The sequence below is a fragment of the Vipera berus genome (assembly GCF_964194415.1).
Source record: "Vipera berus genome assembly, chromosome: 5".
NCBI classification, from domain to species: Eukaryota; Metazoa; Chordata; class Lepidosauria; order Squamata; family Viperidae; genus Vipera; species Vipera berus.
In genome coordinates this window covers 46342363-46360288 of record NC_138207.1, presented here as the reverse complement: position 1 = coordinate 46360288, position 17926 = coordinate 46342363, and the positions used below count along the sequence as shown (strand labels likewise).

At 37.1% G+C, this 17926-nt stretch overlaps 1 protein-coding gene across 1 annotated transcript in view; it reads right to left on the bottom strand.

The window, feature by feature from the left end:
* The window catches only part of SLIT1 (slit guidance ligand 1), a gene marked incomplete at its 5' end in the record, with an annotated part of 156208 nt that overhangs the window by 121572 nt on the left and 16710 nt on the right, over window positions 1–17926 (bottom strand). Inside the window, 3 exons of the mRNA XM_081329657.1 lie at window positions 746–817; window positions 6206–6277; window positions 6534–6605. Of these exons, the coding sequence (XP_081185783.1) occupies window positions 746–817; window positions 6206–6277; window positions 6534–6605 (216 nt within the window). The remainder of the gene's footprint in view (window positions 1–745; window positions 818–6205; window positions 6278–6533; window positions 6606–17926) is intronic.

The window sequence follows — 17926 nt, the reverse complement described above, 5'->3', positions numbered from 1 at the left end:
GCCTAATTTGCTGACCAACCAGAAGTTTAAGACTGCTTCAAAAATTCCTGTAGAAATACAGCCAACTGAACAATTGGGACAATGTTACCAATCAACTTTCATATCTCAGCTATTATCCTAAAATATCATTTGGTAAAATTCAGCACACAGTACCAGTATTTATATATGAACTATAGTATGTTCACATTAATATATATATATATATATATATATATATATATATATATATATATATATATATATATATATATATATATATATATATATATATATATATATATATATATATATATATATATATATATATATATATATATATATATATATATATATATATATATATATATATATATATATATATATATATCATAAGCTTTAATATATAGACAATATAGAAAATAGCCTTTGACTTCCTTAAAACATAGAAGAATCCTAGTAGCCCAGGGAAGCAAAAACATTGGTTCATATTGAACTGATACCTATAATATTAAGGTAGTACAACATCTATAGGTAGGGACTGGACAAACTTTATCTGTTTCTTATTCAACAACTACAAAACACAATCACACCCAAGGATTCACACTGCATTAGTGTACTTGCCAGCATAATTCATCTGAGTCATGGTACTGAAACCCAGCAGCTTAAATGCCTGAATGAATGGCAGCACCAATTCACCATCATTTTTCAGAACAAGTTGCAAAACATTACACAACAAGCTATGAACAAAATGAAGTACATTACTTACAGCCGTGACAATGCTTGGTTATTCTGAAAGAGGAGCTCTGGCAAAGTGTGTAGCTGGTTCCTATTTAGCCGTCTAGAGAAATGGAGGGTGGAAAAAGAAGTCATCATAAGCATTCACAGATACATTTAGATACAGGTGGTCTTTCTCAACCTAGGGATGATATAGTACTGACTACAAGTTGCAATTCAATTTTTTTGGTCCGTTTTCTGCAAGATATCTTCAAAATGTTAGGGCTAGAATGGAATAATGCTTCCCTGAACTTAAAAAAATAATTTTCCTAGTCCATATTTATCAATCTTTCTATGCAAATGGATGCAGATATGTGCAATAAAATATGAACATTAGGCAAGGATTACAAACACAAACCCTGTAAAATATCGACAATAAAATATCCTACTTTACCAGTGATGCAGTATAACCTTCAATGTATCTCATGCCTTCAAAGCTAGTAATTTCCACTAAATACTCCAATTATATGGGGAAATAGCCATTACAGATGCCAAGATTTTCCTTTTCCTCTGATAATCTAAGCACTAGTTCTATAGCATCTCTAAGTTAGACACCAGTGGCATAGCCTACATAGGCCAGTTGGTGAACGCAGTTTTACAATCCAAGTTCTACAAAAGGGGTAAGGTTTGAATTGTGTGAAACTGCATCTGCTGTCTTGCTTCTTTGGACATCCTCATCCCCACCCATCAGTGCTGCTGTGAGAAAATCCTATTATATTTGCAAAGAAGCTTCAAAGCCTTCTTAAGAATAATTAGTAGGCACAAGTCAAGAATGTCCACTATCTCCATTGTTATTTATTTTAACTTTGGAAGTTTTAAATAGAAATATTAGACAAGACCCAGAAATTAAAGGACTAGAAATAAAAGGTGAAACTTATAAATTGTAAGCATTTGCAGATGACTTGGTATTCATCCTAGAGCAGACATGTCAAACACAAGGCCCGGGGGCCAGATCTGGCCCGTGAAGTGGTTTCATGTGGCCCGCGAAGCCATCCTGGAAATGGTGAGGGAACGGCCCCCACTGCCTTGGCTTTGGCCCAGACACCCTCCTTCTGCCAGAGACCCTCAGATCTGTCCCACTCCTGCCCAGACCCCCATAGGCACCCTTGATGCGAACAATGTAGAGCTGGCCATGCCCACCCAGTAGGCCATACGCACTCTAGCCATGCCCACCCAGTAGGCCACGCCCACCCTGGACACACCCACCCGGCCCCCTGAGGGCAACCGTAATGCTGATGCGGCCCTCAATGAAATTGAGTTTGACACCCCTGTCCTAGAGGAACCTTTAGAGATGATTCCTAAATTATTGGAAAAGATAGAACAGTTTGGAGAGGTAGCAAGACTGAAGATAAACAGAGACAAAACTAAAGTGATAGTTAAAAATCTTACAGATGAACAAAAAAAAAGTCAGAAAAAATAGAATTACAAATACTCACAAAGGTCAAATACTTGGGAATATACTTGACAGCAACATGTTCAATGATAAAAGAAGATAACTATATAAAATTACTGAATCAAATAAAACTTGACTTAGAAAAAATGGAAAAATGTGTAATTGTTGATCTTAGGAAGAATTGCTACAGTAAAAATGAACATATTACCAAAAATATTGTTTTTATTTCAAACGATACTTAAAAAACTGGAGAAAAAAATTCTTTGAAGACTTAAATTGTCTAATTTTAAATTTTGTTTGGCAAGAAAAGAAAGCTAGAATTAAATTGAAAATGTTACAAGAAGCTAATGAAAATGGAGGTTTTGGTTTGCCAGAATGGGTTTTATATTATCAAGCATCAATACTAACATGGGTAAAAGAATGGATAACTCTTAGAAATAAAAGGTTGTTGTATTTGGAGGGACATGACCTACAACTCAATTGTCCCGCTTTCCTATGGTATGGGAAAAATAAAATTCATAAATATTTTCAAAACCGTGGCCAGGGGGGCTTTTGCCCAGGTTTGCCTGGTGTGCCAGTTACGGCCCTATCTGGACCAAGATGCCCTACGCACAGTCACCCATGCGCTCGTGACCTCCCGGCTAGACTACTGCAATGCTCTCTACATGGGGCTGCCCCTGAGTACCACTCGGAGGCTTCAGCTGGTGCAGAATGCAGCTGCACGAGTTGTGATGGGAGTCTCCCGATACTCCCATGTAACACCTCTTCTCTGCGAGCTGCATTGGCTTCCAGTTGCCCTCCGGGCGAGATTCAAGGTGCTGGTGATGACCTATAAAGCCCTAAATGGCATGGGCCCGGATTATCTGAGGGAGCACCTGCTGTCAGCGTCAATTTCCCATCGTCCTGTGCACTCCCACAGGGAGGGCCTCCTCAGGGTACCGCCGGTCAAGGATTGCTGATGGGCGATCCCCAGGGGGAGGGCGTTCTCTGTGGGTGCGCCTGCCCTATGGAATCAACTGCCAACGGAACTCCGGACTGCCCCCGACCTTTGTTCATTTCTCCGGGACCTAAAAACCTGGCTCTTTGAGCTATCTGGTCTGGACTGAGGGGTTTTAATGTTTTTAAATTGTGATTTTAATTTTTTGGGGCTAGACTTTATTTAATTTTATTTTAATTTTATATTGTATTGTTTTTAAATTTTGCCTTGTAAACCGCCCTGAGTCCTTCGGGAGTAGGGCAGTGTATAAACCGAATAAATAAATAAATAAATAAATAAAATAATAAAACCACTATATTAGAAATGCATTATTACTAACATGGGAAAAATAAAATGTAAAATATACTTGGAAATTCCAGGATAGCTTTCAACATTGGAAGCATTTATACATCCAAATTTAATCAGTCTTGAAAAAATATGGACATATAAAGATATTCTAAACTCTGAAGGGAATTTAAAATCTAAACAAGAGATGGAAAATCAGGGTATTGATCTATCATGGTGGGCATATTTACAAATGCAAGTGAGATATAATAAAGATGTTAAATTGTATGGATTTTATAAAGAACAGATCTTGTTTGATCAGATATTATTAACCTCTGATGAGAAACTAATTAAGAAAATGTATAACTTCTTATTGAATTTGAAAATGGAAAATGAACAAGTAAAAGAAACAATGATAACATGGGCAAAGAATTTTGGATACAATATAGATTTAGAGAAATGGCAAAACTTGTGGGAAAGAAATTATAAACTGACAATGTCAACCTCTTACAAAGAAAACTTATATAAAGTGTTTTACAGATGGCGCTTGCCACCAGCAAGACTAGCAAAAATGTTTAAAAATATGTCAGATAGTTGTTGGAAATGTAATCACAAGTCAGGTACCTATTACCATGTATGGTGGACATGTGTTAAAGCGAAGAGATATTGGATAAAAATACATACTTAGCTAGAAAAGATGTTGGGAAAACATGTAGATTTTAAACCTGAACTTTTCTTAATAGGTATAACGCCAGAAAAGCTTGACAAACAAAGTATATACTTGATCTTACATGTAATAACAGTGGCAAGAATCATAGTCAAACAATATTGGAAAAATGAAGAAATACCACCAGAGGAAGAAATAATTTAAAAAATACTAGATTGTGCAGAAATGGACAGACTTACTCTGAGGTTGAAAAAAAAAGAAGAAACAAAATTTATTTATTTATTTATTAATGGGACTTATATCCCGCCCTATCTCCCGAGGGACTCAGGGCGGCTAACAACAACAAAAATTAAAGGTCTCTGTACAGTAAATTAAAATTAAAAATTGAAATAAATTAAAGATTAGAGTTAAAATTGTAAACATAATTAAAATCCCTGTCAGTCCAGGTCAGCCAGGTGGAAAAGGAGTGTTTTGAGGCCGCGGCGAAAGGACTGGAGATCTGGGGCCATCCGAAGCTCAGGGGGGGAGCTGGTTCCACAGGGCTGGCGCTCCCACAGAGAAGGCTCTTCCCCTGGGGGTCGCAAGCCGGCATTGTCTAGCCGATGGTACCCTGAGGAGGCCTTCTCTGTGTGAGCGTACTGGGCGATGGGAATTTGTTCCCGGCAGAATCCTTTCAAACTTGGGACTTATTTTATCAATGACTGGAGAAAGGAATAAGGGATTAGGAATTCAGTTTGTATTAATGAATGATAAACTCAGACAACATGTTTGTTGAATAAGTACTTTTGAATTGTATTAATATATATGTATATGTATGTGTGTTTGTATGTATGTATATATATATATATATATATATATATATATATATATATATATATATATATATATATATATATATATATATATATATATATATATATATATTAGTATTTATGCTGTGTATATTTTATGCCATAAAATAGTGCTGGATTCAGATTAAAATTCTAAAACATCGTGGTTTTCTACTCATTTCATAATGTCAGAGTCTCATAGCTTTCTGTTTTTGACATACTTTTTGACAAATTACTCTGTTAGCGTCAACATGTGTTTTGCAGATTTAGCTGAAAATAATTGATGAAAAAGTTAATGACCAAATATTGTAAATAGAAATACTCAATATATACACCATAGCATGTCTATGTACATGCATAGTTTTAATTTTATTACTCTGGTTGCAAAGCACGTGTATTTTAAATATATATATTTGGACTATTATCAAGACTGAAGAGCAGAGAATATTAATGATGCAAGAGCAAGTCAGGTACTGAGTCATAGAATAGTACCATGGAGGGAGATTTTTTTTTCCTAGAGGATCATTGGGGTGGGGTGGGGTGTAGAACAGTACAGAAATAAGGGAAAGGGCTAATGTGACACAGAAAATCCATCCAGAAGTCAACAGAAACCTTTCATTGTCCATGGCACTTTACCATTTTCCATGATAATATAGATATGGCATATCTATATTACAAGAAGAACTATCAACTTAAATGGTGACAGGTTCTAAGGATATTGGACATCAGTCAACATAGCACTGGGACTGTTCTAGCTTTCTGAGGGTGGCAGAGTTGGTACCAGGAGAGAAACAGTAAGTTTTAAAGTGGTGTTTTTTTACAGTTGCTGTGAAGAAAACATGCAGATGTTGCCGAGACAGGTCTGTGCCCTGTTCCTGATTGGATACTTCTTGCTGAAAATTATTTTGGACCTGAAAAGAATGGCAAACAGATTGAGAAGCATCTGGGTACAAATGCCAGCCAAGCTGTTCAAGATGAGTGTAAAAACACATAGATCTTGCACCATCTGCTCATATGAGCAGGAGGGTAGGGGCAAAGAGAAGTTATTCTTGATCTAAGTAATGGAATTGATTGCCTTTGACCATAAGGTGTATTCTTCATATCTCTGCTTAATTCCACTTCTAATCTATCAAGGATCAGGAAGTCCAATGGGAACCCTAACTCATGCTTCTAAATGCATGGTTTAGTAGAAAAGAAAAAATGGACGTATATGTTGGGAAATTGCATCTCTTTTTTTTTGTTCTCTGGCATTTTCCCCACCACCAGCTTTCATAGCACATCCAGTGCCCTGAGACACTCACAGTCGCTCTAATTCTTTCATGTCGTCAAACGCTCCTCGTTCCACCACATTGATCTGGTTTTCCATCAGCTGCCTATAAAAATGACACAAGAATCGAGTTAAAAGGGAAAAACAGGGAAAACAGGAAGACAAAGGGCACACTTATTAAACTAGTAAGTGGAAGTCCTGTTTCTTTATATATGAGTATACATCTTCCTTGAGGCAGGGACCAATCTTCTTATGGAACTAGGGCCACTATCAACTAAAGGGAACACCTGGCATAAACTTTGAGTGATACTGAGACAGAGAAGGGAACAAGGTGATTATGTTGTTGGGGGAAAATCACTCACAGAACTCTCAACTGCTTCAGCCCAGCAAAGTCATGTTTACTGATCCGAGTGATATTGTTTCCATTCAGTTCCCTGTGAAAAGAAGGAAAGAAACATCAGCAATGAAAAGATATGCACATCTCAGATCCACACTCCCCATCAGAAGCTCCCCACCAGATGTTCTCAAAATGTTTGGGCTGCAAATAGGTTGAAGGTTAGTTACAGAAAGTGGAGGCACCAAGCTGAGGGAAAATATTATATAGCAGTTCATCCATAAAGCAAGTTATTCCAGCTTTTGTATAGATTATTTATTGAGCTAGTTCATAAACTTAAGGTTCTTCCTGGACTATGATATTTTTGGAAGCAGCCTACTCTCCTCTGTTTCTTCATGAAATTGTTTATCTCATTTTCTAGCCAGTCAGTCCCTTATGAAATGAATTTCATAATCAAGAGATTTTTTAAAAAGAGCATATTTCAGAATTTCTGCTCTAGCAAGACTGCTACCACTGTACAGGTTTAAATTATCATAACTAAGAAATTAGTAAAAAGTGGATTTGTAAAGTTCACTAAGGGAGGGCAGAAAAACAAAGATTTTAGGTCTGCATATATCATAGGCATTAGATGGGAACTGAAATTAGTAAAAAAAATAAATTTTGAATATATGCAAATTTAGGTGTGCTATTCAAAATGTAGCAGTGATGGGCACTTTTGTACAGGCTTGAATTTGGGATTAACAGTCACAAGAGAATGAAGAGGAATGTGAAAGTGAATCCATTGGAAAGAATGTCTATACCAGTCTTTCCCAATGGACAGTTGTCCACATGAGTTGGATTTCTGCTCTTTTGGCAATACTTGCTGATGATTACAGCTGAAGTCCCATGATTAGAGAAGGCACAAGTTTGGAGAAGATTGCTCTATATCTGCTTATTATTTGCATTCCTGAAGGATGTGTGCAAACTGATTTTGTATCCTGATATGAACATAAATTTGCACAAGAAAAACAGCACTACTGTTAGTTTCTGATTTCAAAATCAACTAACCACCCATAGATTGGGTGACAATGCCGCAATTGCTTTTCTACCCTTTAAAAGTTCAGATGCAAACAAGTAACAAATCTGCAACTTCTCTCAACCCTGCATAGCAGTGATAGGGAGCCACACCGGCTAAATATTACTTCACATTGATACAATACTAGGAATGGATCACATCTCCTAACTCTTTGAGAAACAGGACTATATTTGCTATGAATGATATTAGCAAATTAAAGGCAATTAGTTAGTAAGAGAAAGGAGAACAGCCACTCATTCAATGACATAAAAAACAACAACAGCACAGCCCCTGGACAACAGATAAAGAAGAGAACAATAAATGAAGCAATGTTTTCATTCCATATGTTGCATTCCATCCTGAAAAGATCAGGAGGATCTTCAGCCAACACAACATATGTGTACATTTTAAACCCAAGAACACACTAAGGCAGAAATTGGTCCGCCCCAAGGATAGAACACCCAGACACAAAATAAGCAATGTAGTATATGCAGTACAATGCAGTGAGACATGTGCAGATCTGTACATTGGGGAAACAAAGCATAAACACTTGGCACAACATAGGAGAACAAACCCATCAGGACAATATTCAGTAGTCTATCTGCAAAACAAAGGCCACTCTTTTGAAAACACCAAAGTCCACATTTTAGACAGAGAGTACCACAGGTTTGAAAGAGGGGTCAAAGAGGCCATTTATGTCAAAAGTGATCAACCTTCTCTCAACAGAGGGAGACGGATACTGCATCATCTATCTCGAGTCTACAACACAGTCCTTTCAGCAGTTCCAAGAAGGCTCCACACCCATTTGCACCACTCAGGTGACCTTGAGGACATAGATAAACTTCCAAGTGGCCTCAATGACTCTGTAAAAGAATGCAAAAGACCAGCTATCTGCAAGGAATATAAATCCTTCCATTCCCCACCATCCAGTCAGAGCTGAAGAAGCTTCTTGGTTGGGAAGTGAAACATCTTTAAAGAAAATCAGTAATGTCCAGTTGCCTCTTGAAAAAGCACCATTGGGGCAACCATGACCTGGATGACTGAGAATCTACATAGACACAAAGCCCCTGGATAAAATTGTAAGACAGGAAAAACTGCCAAAGTAATTTTATCCTCAGCTGGATACATTCATAATAATAGTGATTCTCTCTCTAATGCATGTTGTGAAGAGAAATTTAAGCCCTGCCAACAAGTTCAGAACCTCTAGAGAATGAGAATTGACAAGGACCTTTGAGAAAAAGTCATCATAGTTCTGTAAAGACAACTGCTAGAAAGAGTTTGTCACAGCTGCTAACACTGTTTCAACATTTATGCACGTCAGCAGGTGTTGGCAAACTGCACTGATCAGACTCAGGCATGTTGTGTTTGTGTTTAGGGCTTTCTGGGGTATAACCCAGTCAGCTTCAACAAAATGATTTCCTCAGCAAATTGCCATTTATATTGCTTGTGTTATCTAGAGGCCATCTTGGAGATGGGGCTATTGTCTTGGATATCAGTGTGAAGCAAAAGTACTGTCACTCAAATGTGCCAGTGCCACTGGAAATTACATATTCAATTACAGAAGTACAATAATTGGGCCCTGGGCTTTTGCGTGGGGCAATCTTTGTTAGAAGGAGATTGATAAATTCCTGATATAGTGGAACTGTTGTAAAGGCTTGATACATGCATACATGTACCACTTTTTCATTCCAATATAGTAACTAGAGTGCATCTCTCTGAAAAGCGTTTGGTTATCAATTCAGTGACCCTGCCAAGTAAATGCAGTGGTGTTCCTGATTTTTAGCATGATAGTGGGGTGATAGTCCAGCCTGTAGCTCCAAGAGGGAATGTTTTGCTTGTTGTTTTCTTGTGCACTTTAAAATGGACAGCTTTGAGTATTTGCCAAGATTTTCCTGGTTCCATGAAGTGCTAGCAACTATCATATCTAGAGGAAGTCATCCTGGGTGGTGGGTGGAACAAATGAAAGAAAATTGCTCTCCAACCAGAGGCATCTACTGGGAGTGGGGAAAGCTGGGGAGAGGGGAGTAAAAAAATCAAGATGTTGGTTATAATGGGTTAGGGTTAGCCCCTCTGCATAAATCTGTAAGAATATGGATTGTTGTTATTCTGGATCAAACTGCTGTATTGTGATTGATCCCTTTGTTATCTTAACAAAGGGATCAATCACAATACAGCAGTTTGATCCAGAAACAGGATCTTCCCTGTGCTGGTCTGTATAAGCAGATGTTATCACTATTAACAATTCTTTCCAGATAGCAGAACTCATGAAATACCTTGATCATCCAGAAATACCTTTATTTCCATGCAGATGAGATTACAGCAGACAAGGTGTAGACAGATGATGTATGGACGGTATTCCAAGGTCAAAAGACAGTAACGACTCAGTGTCTGCACGTGTGTCTGCCGGTCATGGAGGAGCATGTGTGTCTGCCAGTTATGGGTAGGAGGGGTTTGGCTGACCAAAATTAGCATAATGTATAATTTCCCAAAACAGCCACGTGGTGGCAGCACACTCCCCGTCTGGTATTTCATAATACCACTATAGAAAATCATATAACGGTAGTTATTCAAATGCAAATACACGTTTGTGATTTGCTTGTTGTCATAAAACAACTGAGAGATATAAGAAATAAACCTGAGATATATGTGATGACCTATAAAGCCCTAAATGGCTTGGGTCCGGGATATCTGAGGGAGCACCTGCTGCCGGCATCAAGCTCCCTTCGTCCTGTGCACTCCCACAGGGAGGGTCTTCTCAGGGTACCACCGGTAAAAGATTGCCGGCGGACAATACCCAGGGGGAGGGCCTTCTCTGTGGGTGCACCTGCCCTTTGGAACCAGCTGCCTGTAGAGCTTAGGACTGCCCCTGACCTTCGCTCATTCTGCCGGGACCTGAAGACCTGGCTCTTTGAGCTTTCTGGCCTGGACTGAGAGTATTAATTGGGGTTTTAATTGGATTCTAATTGGGATTTTTATGTATTCAAGGTTAATGTAATCATTTTAATTGTTTTTAATTTTTGTAATTTTTGTATTGTTTTTTAAAAAAACCTTGTGAACCGCCCTGAGTCCTACGGGAGAAGGGCGGTATATAAGCTTAATAAATAATAATAATAATATGGCTTGCACTTGGGAATTTGCATTATGTGTGAACCAAGTTACTATGACTTCTTCATCAAGCTATTGCTTAAAAAATATGGATTGATATGTACATTTCACATTATTTCCTCTCTGCTACTGGAATATGCTATCTTACTGACTTGGGCTTGTAATCAATTTGCCCTAAAGTTAACAAAGACAGAATGATGATAAGAAAACTATTCTTAATAATATTGGCCTATATGGGAGGTAAATTTTAAATAGCAAAAAACATCCTGGATAAAAATAGTCTTTTTACAAGTATCTGGACTCTGAAAATCAGCAGCATCTCAATGACTGGAAAAATTATTCACCCATTTTGTCTTTATACGATGAAAGGCAAAGGTAGTTTTCACCCCCAAAACAACTTGTCCAGTTAAAGAGCTGGAAATTTAATTTATATAACACATGTCAAAAAGAGATTAGCAGAGCCAAGGGGAGGAGTCAAACAGGGAATTAGTCTGGAATCTCTACATAGTCACAAGAGGGCAAAGTCTGATCCTCCTTGAATGCCACTGAACCTTATCTAGTTTGCCCCAGATGCAAATCAGCAGTCTGAGAAGACTCCTGTGTTAAAGGCATGAAGAATAAAATGGCTAATTGAATTGGTCATGCGTGAATCTCATTGTTCACTTCTGACAATACACTAAGCTTGTTTAGTGTTAACTTTCATAAGGTTTTTTTAATAGCTTAATATATTGTATGAACCAAGTTTATTTAGTAGTCTATGGTTCAATATATTATGCAAACTCAGAAAAAAATGGTTCAAAATTACTCAGAATACCATGTGAGCTCTAACCCTAATCTTATCTGTCTGACTGGATTCTCTCCAAAGGACAACTGGCCAGTGGTAAAGGAGGTACAATTTGCAACAGAAATTTACTTCATGACTTCTATGAGTTCTATCCAAGACAAATCTCAGGCTGATTTTTTTTAAAAAAAATATATATGTAGCATTATTATTCTTAACCCAAAGAATAATATGCTGATATGGCTGTAAGGGTGATGTATGAAAAATCAGTAATGATATTCTTGATACTTTTCAAGAAAATAAAGTAAAAATAGCCATTTTGGGAAAATTATCCTTTCTGTGCTGCTAGGACCATTCCCACATACTTATTCTGCAGGAAAACCTGGTTCTTTCTGATGGGAGCTCAAGTTCCATTTCCGGCTTATTTCAATCAGGTATAATAATAGATGTTTAATTTGATGTTTGACATTACTTTAAGTATTTTTTTTTTATTGAAAAGTTTTAAAAATACAGTTTTCCTTTAAAAAACCCCCTTCCCCCTCCCTCCTCCCCTCCCTACCTCCCCCCTTCCCCCCCCTCCCCCCCTCCCTCCTCCCCCCCCACCTCCCCCCAACCCCCCTCCCCCCCCCGGACTTCCCAGAGCTAAATACAAGGTATATATATATAAAAAAGCAATCATAAACAACCATATACTAACAACTATAAATTCTAAAATCCATCACTCTCTAACTTATATAGGATCAAACAAAACTTAGCATTATTAAATATATATAGAAGACAAAATAAAAAAAGAAAAAAGAAAACGAAAGAAGACTTATTCAAATGCTAGATAAAACTTCTTGACCCTATACTTATTCTGGATAAACTCAATCCATTTTCTCCATTCCATAATATAATGTTCTTGCGAGTAATCTTTCAAATAGGCCGAAATCTTCGCCATCTCTGCCAAGTCGGAAACCTTTAAAATCCACTCTTGTATAGTCGGCAGTTCCTCTTTCTTCCAATATTGACCTATCAAAAGTCTTGCTGCCGTAACTAAATTCAACATCAACTTAGAGTCCACAACTGTAGCGTCAACAATTATTCCCAACAAAAAAAATTGCGGACAAAACTTTATCCTCCGTTTAAAAATCTTCTGCATATTCCACCAGACTTTTATCCAAAAAGCCTTGACCTTTTTACATGTCCACCATATGTGAAAATATGTTGCCTCTTCATCACCACACCTCCAACATTTAGGCTGATAATTCGGATACATACTTGCAAGCTTTTTAGGATCTAGATGCCATCTATAAAACATTTTGTAAAAGTTCTCTCTTAAACTTTGAGCTTGAGTGAATTTTACATTCCTCACCCAGATCTTTTCCCACGTGTCCATTGTAATAACTTCCTGAATGTTTTGGGCCCATTTTATCATACAATCCTTAACAAGCTCTGTTTCTGAATCGATCTCTATCAATGCAAGATATATCCGTTTAATATGTGCTGGTCCTTGATTTCTAATTTGCTTTATCAAATTTTCATCAGTCGTTGCAAATCCATTTTTTTGGTCTTCTTTCCACCTGGCCTGTAACTGAATATATTGAAACCAAGTCTGAACAACCTTCTCTTCTCGCAAGAAACTATATGATTTCAAGCACCAAATATTCCTTTCCAAACTTAAAATTTCCTTGTAAGTAGTCTCATCATGTTTGAAACCAGCATGTATATTTTCTATTGCGTGTTTTGGGATTGCCCACAATGGTATCTTGCTGCTTAACTTATGTCTATACTTCTTCCAAACTCTCAGCAATGCCTGTCTTAAAATATGCATCCTAAACACAGTATCTACCTTCTTATCATACAACAAATATGCATGCCAGCCAAACAACAAATCATGGCCCTCAAGATTTAATAACCTCGATTGTGTCAAATTAATCCAATCACTTATTCCTACTAATGCAGCAGCTTCATAATATAATTTAAAATTAGGCATTTTAAGGCCACCTCTCTCACGAATATCCTGCATAATCTTAAGTTTAACTCGTGGCTTTTTCCCTGCCCACACAAATTTATTGATACCACGCTGCCATTCCTCCAAGTTAGAGTCTTTCTTAAGAATCGGTATCATTTGAAATAAGAATAAAAATTTGGGCAGGACATTCATTTTCACTGCTGCAATCCGTCCCAACAAAGACAATTGCAATTTTTCCCAACTCTCCAATTCTTTTTGAATTTTCCCCCATAACTTTTCATAATTATTTTTATATAGCTTTGTATTAGAGGGCGACAAAATCACCCCCAAATATTTAACCCTTTTAACAATCTCAAATCCAGTTAATCCTTCTAGGAGAGCCTTCTGCGAAACTGTCATATTTCTAGCCAAAATTTTAGTTTTCTGTATATTTACTTTAAATCCAGAAACCTTCCCATATTGTGTTATTATCTCCATCAGGTCCACAACAGAGTTCTCTGGCTGGGTCACTGTAACAACCAGATCATCTGCAAATGCTCTCAATCTGTAATCCTGATCTCCAACTTGTATCCCCTTAATTTTTTCCGAATTCCGAATCTTAACCAATAATATCTCTAATGTTAATATAAATAACAAGGGCGATAGCGGACAGCCTTGCCTTGTGCCCTTCTCAATATTACATACTGTTGTCAAACTATTGTTAACTATAATTCGGGCAGTTTGTTTTTGGTATAATGCCCTAATCGGTTGTAAAAATTTTTCCCCAAAATCCATTTTGTCTAAAACTTTCAACAAAAATTGCCAGTTCAATTGATCAAAAGCCTTTTCAGCATCTAAAAAGATTAGCGCAGCAGAGATCTGGTTGTGCCTTTCCAAAAACTCTAACACATCAACTATATGTCTCACATTAGTTTTCATTTGTCTTCCACTAATAAACCCCGTTTGGTCCCCATGAATCACCTGTTGCAGAACCCTCATCAGTCTATTAGCCAAAACCTTAGCAAATATCTTATAATCTGTATTTAAAAGCGATATCGGTCTGTAATTTTTAACTAAAGTAGCATCCTGGTCTTCCTTCGGAATCAAAGAGATAAAAGCTGTTCTCCAAGACGGGGGCACCTTTCCCCCCGACATTACTTTAAGTATTTTAAATATAGGTAGAGAAATCAACTACACACAGAGCAAAACATCAATTAAATAAATGAGAAGTTTACAGGTGTGTCTTTAAAAAGTAAAATAAATTACACAGGACGCAAGAGGACGTGTTCTTTCAGAACAAAACCATGCTAATCATGCTTCACTAGTTAAAACTGTCAAATCCCCAAATTGTTCCCCCACCCAGCAATGTTTAATTAAATAAAAAACAAAAATATATTCTAGGACTGGAACTTGGAAGAGTGCAAGGTGTAAATAATACTATGCTAATAAGAGTCAGACATGCCTGTATGAGGCTGTGAAAATCTGCCATGTGCAAGAGGTTTTGATGTTTCACATCAGGAATTCACTTGCCTCATTTGATTGGAAAGAATCCCTAAATATAATTCCTAACTATTTCTGTATATTATGAAAAAACTGCCTTATCTAACTGTGACAGTAGGTCAGCAAATGCTAATCAGTAACCACTTAGTAATACTGCACTAGTTCCAATATGTGGCAATTCCCAGAAAGGTGGCCTACTATAACGAGTTAGACTAAGGGTGAAAAAGGAAATGACAACCACTCCAAAAATTTTTGTCAAGAAACAAATGTATATTCACAAACAGTAATAATGGAAGCTATCTCCCCAAGCTTCCCATCCACTAAACTATTAGAGGAAAGCGGAGGGTCTGAATAACACTGGTGCTTTTCCTGTGGCTGGATTAAAGCCAAAAGGATAACTAGATATTGATGTGCTCAGAAATTTGATGCCATTGGTACATGGTATGTTAGAATCTTGCTCCAAGGAGAATGTAATGTTGTTAAAAGCTTAAATGTCAAGAATGAATGCTGCAGTTCTAGGAATCAGCAAATTGATATGTACTGCCTGGAATGGGAATATGAGGAACATCTTCTATTATGGACAACATAAAAAGATAAGAAGATGGAAGTAGCCTTTGTTGTTAAAAGATTATCAATGTTAGTACATCAATACTCTATACATTCTGCAAGCAATGACACTTATAAGCCCTAATTCATCACAAAAATAGATCTTGCACTGATTGCTACACAGACAATAAACTCTTTGCAAAATTACAGCTTGAAGAAAACAAAATCATCAGACTAACAAGAAGCAAAACAAAGTGAAATGGCTGCCTGCTGTCATGTTGAAAACAGCTGAAGAAAAGCAGAAAGCAAAAAGCAACAGACAGAAGAAAAAAATTACCCAAGCAAATACTGAGTTTCAGGAAACCCCAAGAAAATATGAAGAGTTATACAGTATACAGTCAGTACAAGGAAATTAAGTAAAGCAATCAGATAGAAAAGAAATTAGCCAGTTTTAAGAAAGTTAACAAAAATCAAAAACAAAAAAGTTTTACACATAAGTAAGCATGATTAAAGCTAAGACAAGTCTACAGGAGTAAAAAAAATATAAAGGAGAATAGAAAATGGCATGAAAATACAGAAGATCTATGCAAACAAGGTCACAGAATTGATTATATATATCATGACTCAGTCACTAACCTAGAACCAGACACTCAAAGTATTACTAATAATAAAGATGCAGAACATGACATGCCAGGCAGAACTTTTTAAAATCTTACAAGATGGAGTAAAAATGCTACATGGGGTTTTTAAGTAAATATGAAAACAAAACACAGGCCGATGGATTTTTATATTCCCGGATGAAACAAGGCAGTGCTGCAGAATACCCAAGCTGCTGAATAACTATACTTATTTCACATACTGGTAGGATAATGCTCAAGATTTTTCAATCCATATTTCAACATTACATACAACAGAGGCATCGGGACCCTCAAGATCGCGTGGGTAACATCCAACAGAAATGGAAAAGAGAATTTTAAAAAGACATATTCTACTGCATTGATTATACAATTTCTTTTAATGTCTAGACCATAAGAAATTAGAAAAATAGGGATACTGCACCACTCGCTGTAAATCTTGTAAAATATGTGTGATGACAAGAGGCAAGAGTTTAAGCAGAATATGGAGTAACGAAAGGTTCAGAATTGGGAATGTTACAAGGTTTTATATGATCACCTTATTTATTTGATAATTAAAAGCAAACTATTCGAGAAAAATGCCAAACTAGGAAAAATGGATACTGGAATTAAGATTGTTGAAAGAAATATCAACAGCCTCAGATATGCTGATGATATCATTTTGGTAGAAATGAGGAAGACTTAAGAAGTTTCTTGTTGAGGCGAAAAAGTGCAAAAACTGTTTGCTGCTCAATGTTTTTTTTTAAAAAGAACTATGGTTATGTCAATAGACAATTTCAACCCAATGCAAACAGTGGAGAAGAAGTTGTAGTAGTTAACAGACTTTATTTCAAAAAAGGCTAAAAAAATGTACAGGGATAGTGATTGTGATTGTAGCCATGAAACAAAGAGAGTTCTGCTAGTTGGGGGAAAAGGCTATGACAGAGCCAGACAAAACAGCAAAGTGGAGAGACATTAAACTTACAAAGTGGTACATACTGTCAGTGCTATATCTCCCAAACATGCCTGTGAAAGCTGACAATCAGAAAGGCTGGATGAGATACCTCTATTCCTTTGAAATGTGATGGAGAAAATAGTTATGATTATCTAGGCCTCAAAGAAAAACAAATTATTCAATACTAGAAGACGTAAAACCAGGCTGCTCACTAGAAAGACTGATCATGATGAAAGTAAAGCTTAAATACTGTATTTCAGACACATAATGCAGAAGCCAGAATTACTGGAGAAATCAATGACTGAGATGCTTAGAAAAACCAAAGGCAATCAAAAGAAGCTGATGGGGGATAAGATGGCTTGATACAGTATTATCATTGGTAACTCACACAGCAATTCAAAGAGACAGTTGCTGAGAGACAGTGATTGAACAACGGAAGAACGAGAACCTGGTATGGAGAACAACAGGTTGGAGAAAATTTCTTTTTATGAATCATATTAATATATTACAGTCCATTCAAAATAACAGGAAAACAATTATAGTGAAAACCGATACAGAGCAACAAAGGTAAAATAGGATATAAAGAACAAGAGGGAAAGTTTGATGGAAATTATCATCACCTATTTTATTTTAAAGGGACGCGGTGGCTCAGTGGGTTAGGACGTTGATCCTGTCGATCAGAAGGTCGGCAGTTTGGCGGGTCGAATCCTGAGTGCCACGTAACAGAGTGAGCGCCTGTTACTCATCCCAGCTTCTCCCAACCTAGCAGTTCGAAAGCACATAAAAATGCAAGTAGAAAAATAGGGACCACTACGGTGGGAAGGTAACAGTGTTCCATGCACCTTTGGCGTCTAGTCATGCTGGCCACATGACCACGGAGACGACCTCGGACAAGCGCTGGCTGTTCGGCTTTGAAATGGAGATGAGCACCGG